Source organism: Phoca vitulina, unplaced genomic scaffold (assembly GCF_004348235.1).
Source record: "Phoca vitulina isolate PV1807 unplaced genomic scaffold, GSC_HSeal_1.0 scaffold1, whole genome shotgun sequence".
Classification (NCBI taxonomy): domain Eukaryota; kingdom Metazoa; phylum Chordata; class Mammalia; order Carnivora; family Phocidae; genus Phoca; species Phoca vitulina.
Genome location: NW_022589704.1, coordinates 15,343,737 through 15,346,864, shown reverse-complemented (window position 1 = coordinate 15,346,864; position 3,128 = coordinate 15,343,737). Strand labels below are relative to the sequence as shown.

The 3,128-nt window shown below is 45.4% G+C and overlaps 1 protein-coding gene across 1 annotated transcript; it reads left to right on the top strand.

Annotated features, from left to right (window-relative positions):
- The first annotated feature begins 1,364 nt into the window (after positions 1 to 1,364).
- Positions 1,365 to 1,522, top strand: LOC116636102 (60S ribosomal protein L39). Its single transcript, XM_032410551.1, has one exon. The coding sequence runs from the start codon at positions 1,367 to 1,369 to the stop codon at positions 1,520 to 1,522; it is 156 nt and encodes a 51-aa protein (XP_032266442.1). The 5' UTR covers positions 1,365 to 1,366.
- The last annotated feature ends 1,606 nt before the right edge of the window (positions 1,523 to 3,128 follow it).

Genomic DNA, 3,128 nt, shown 5'->3' with positions numbered 1-3,128 from the left:
CCTTAATCACTTCCTTAAAGACTCTATCTCCAAACATAGTCACATTGGAGGTGAGGGCTTCAACATACGAATTTGGGGGGGAACACAATTCAGTCCACGACAATGGTGGACCATTAGCAATGGTGATAACTATTTTAATGAAATAATAGCAGTGACTATTTAAGTACCTACTATGTGTTGGGCAATGTACAGCCCCCCCTATGCATATAATTTATAGTCCTCAAAATAACTCCACAAGGTAGGCATCATTACTCCCAGGGAGTAATACTTAACGATTGATCCGGTTTGAGTGCTGACCAATCAGAATGAACACTGACTATTAACTATGTTCCAGTGCCTGAGGGCTGAGGGGGAGCCCAAAAAAATTCCATTGCTCAGGTGAAAAAGGGGAGATTTGGAGAGATTAGGTGAATTATATACAAGCTCATACAGCTGGATCAGGGACTGGAAACCACGTCTGTCAGACTCAACATTATTTTGTCTCTCCGCCATTTCCACGGGAGCGGTCTGCACAGGGTATCCATAGTTCTCCATCTCAGTGAGCCTCGGAGTGTCTTCCATCGTATCCACAACTGACTTAACAGTGCCTGCTTTGGAAGAGGCTGGCTTAGTATCAAGGTCAATGTGCCTGTTGGCTCCTCTCAGAGCTGACCCAGACCTCAGTGCAAGGGCCTTCCTCACTGCCCACCCCAGCTCATGTCTGACAGTACTGCAGGGTTTCTGAATCTGGGTCTTTGCAAGGGGCCCCAGCTGTCTTTCCCAAAAGGCATATCTGGGTCTCTGGGGTCCTTTGCCTCCATCCATGAACTTGAAACTCCACTGGTTGTCTGGATCAGGTATGTGCTACTCCTGCCCATGGTACTGCTTACACGTGTATTTGATCCGATCTTGGGTCTTAGACTCCAGCCTGATTATCCATCATGAAGTACCAAACACCAGAAGTCTAGTACTTCTAGGCTAAATCCACTCTTTGAATTACCTCCCAATAACCTCCTCTTCCTGTTCCACGTGCTCCTCATTCTCTCTCCTTTCTTTGTGTTCTTCTTGCTTTCATGTTCCCATTTTTCCTCTTCTCCTTTTTTTCTGTTCTCCCTCTGATTTAGGGCTGTGTTAGCATGTACTCAAGAAAGTAGTCTTCACTTTCCACATTTATGGCTTAAGAACATTTCTGTCTCCTGGGCCGTCAGGGGCTCAGTGTATCAGTGGGACAGTGTATGAAACTTTCCATCCATCAGTCAGCGATATCTGTAAGCAAGCTGGAACTGGTCCCAGTTCAAGGCACTTTCATTAAAAATTAAAAAGCAGCCTGGCGCTTTTTTCTCTTTCTCGCCGCCGTCCTGCTCTGTGTGGCTGACTGTTTCTCGCCATGTCTTCTCACAAGACTTTCAGAATCAAGCGATTCCTGGCCAAGAAACAAAAGCAGAATCGCCCCATTCCCCAGTGGATTCGGATGAAAACTGGTAATAAAATCAGGTACAACTCCAAGAGGAGGCACTGGAGAAGAACCAAGCTGGGTCTATAAAACGTCACACATCATGAGATGACATACCTAATTGGCACCACATATTTAATTAAGTTGTGTGAAGATCATGCGTTCTATCCTATCACTCTGTAAACATCCTTCCTACGTGGCCATACACATGCTTTATCATTGAAATGATTTTTCTCTGTTACTATGCCCCTGCACCAGTAGGTTGGTTCAGGAATAAATGCGAGAACTTTCGTCTCTACTACTGCTGTGTTTCTGATTTGTGAAGTACTGAACTCCCCCTCCTGTCAGATCATGCATTGCACTGTCAGATAGAACTTTCTGCAGTGATAGAAATGTCCCTTGACAACCAAGTATTTAAAGTGTGGCTAGGGGCGCCTGGGTGGCTCAGTTGGTTAAGCGACTGCCTTCGGCTCAGGTCATGATCCTGGAGTCCTGGGATCGAGTCCCGGATCGAGTCCCAGGGCTCCCTGCTCGGCGGGGGGTCTGCTTCTCCCTCTGACCCTCTTCCCTCTCGCGCTCTCTGTCTCTCATTCTCTCTCTCTCAAATAAATAAATAAAATCTTAAAAAAAATAAAAAATAAAAAATAAAGTGTGGCTAGGGGGTGCCTGGGTGGCTCAGTGCCTTAGACCCAGGTCATGATCTCGGGGTCCTGGGATCGGGCTCCCCACTGAGCAGGGTGTCTGCTTGTCCCTCTGCCCCTCCCCCTGCTCATGCTCTCTCTTTCTCAAATAAATAAATAAAATCTTTAAAAAAAATAAAGTGTGGCTAGTTTGAATTAAAAAAAAAAAAAAAAGCAGCCTGGCTTATTCCAACCTCTACCACGCTTCCCCCAATGTCACCTTGTCCAGAGGAAAAGGGAAATGTTTTATTATCAGCGAATTTGTTATCACATTCAGACTTTACCTGGATGCATCCTCCATTTCTGCAACAAAGTCTCATGGTGCACAGTATTCTTTGGTCCTCGATCTTGCTGTGCTCATTGTTACTAAAATCAATATTTGTAGTACAAGCAGAACTTGGCTCTGAGGATAAATCCAAAGGATAATTAGTGCTCTGACAAATGAAAAGCCGTTTTTCACATGCCCTTTGTTTGATAGGCACCAAGTGTTGTATTTTCTTTTCTGGGTTTTGTGTAATGGACAAATTCTAGGCACTCCTTGACCTTGTAATGATAAGCTACCTCGATGACGATGACACTGGAGAGCCTTCCCTTCCATGGTTCCAAAGTTTTCAGTCTAAGGATGAGGTCCCGACCACTTTTTCCCTTCTGCACCATAAATGAAATGACCGTGAAAACATCAGCTTTAACATTTAGGAAAATTGCTTAGGGACAAGAAGGTGTGATGTTCACCTGCCAAAACACCCACAGGGAGGTATGGGTTACGCCATCAGATGTGAGAATTGCTCTGGGGAAGAACATCTCTCCCACACTGGCACTGCTGTCCTTGACACCTAGACGTTGAGAAACATCTGGAAAAGGTATTGGAGATACTGAACCAGATAGCTCAGAAGGGGCTCCAGGCTGCCCAAGAGCTGATGTTCATTCCTTTGTCTTTCAGTAAATATTTACTGAGTACAGCCTCTGTGCTAGACGCTCTCCTGGGTGTGAGAGTCCAGCAGTGAGGGAAACAGGCT

Bases quoted from the DNA above. Each gene is read 5' to 3' on its own strand.
- LOC116636102 (XM_032410551.1), top strand. From the start codon at position 1,367: ATGTCTTCTCACAAGACTTTCAGAATCAAGCGATTCCTGGCCAAGAAA.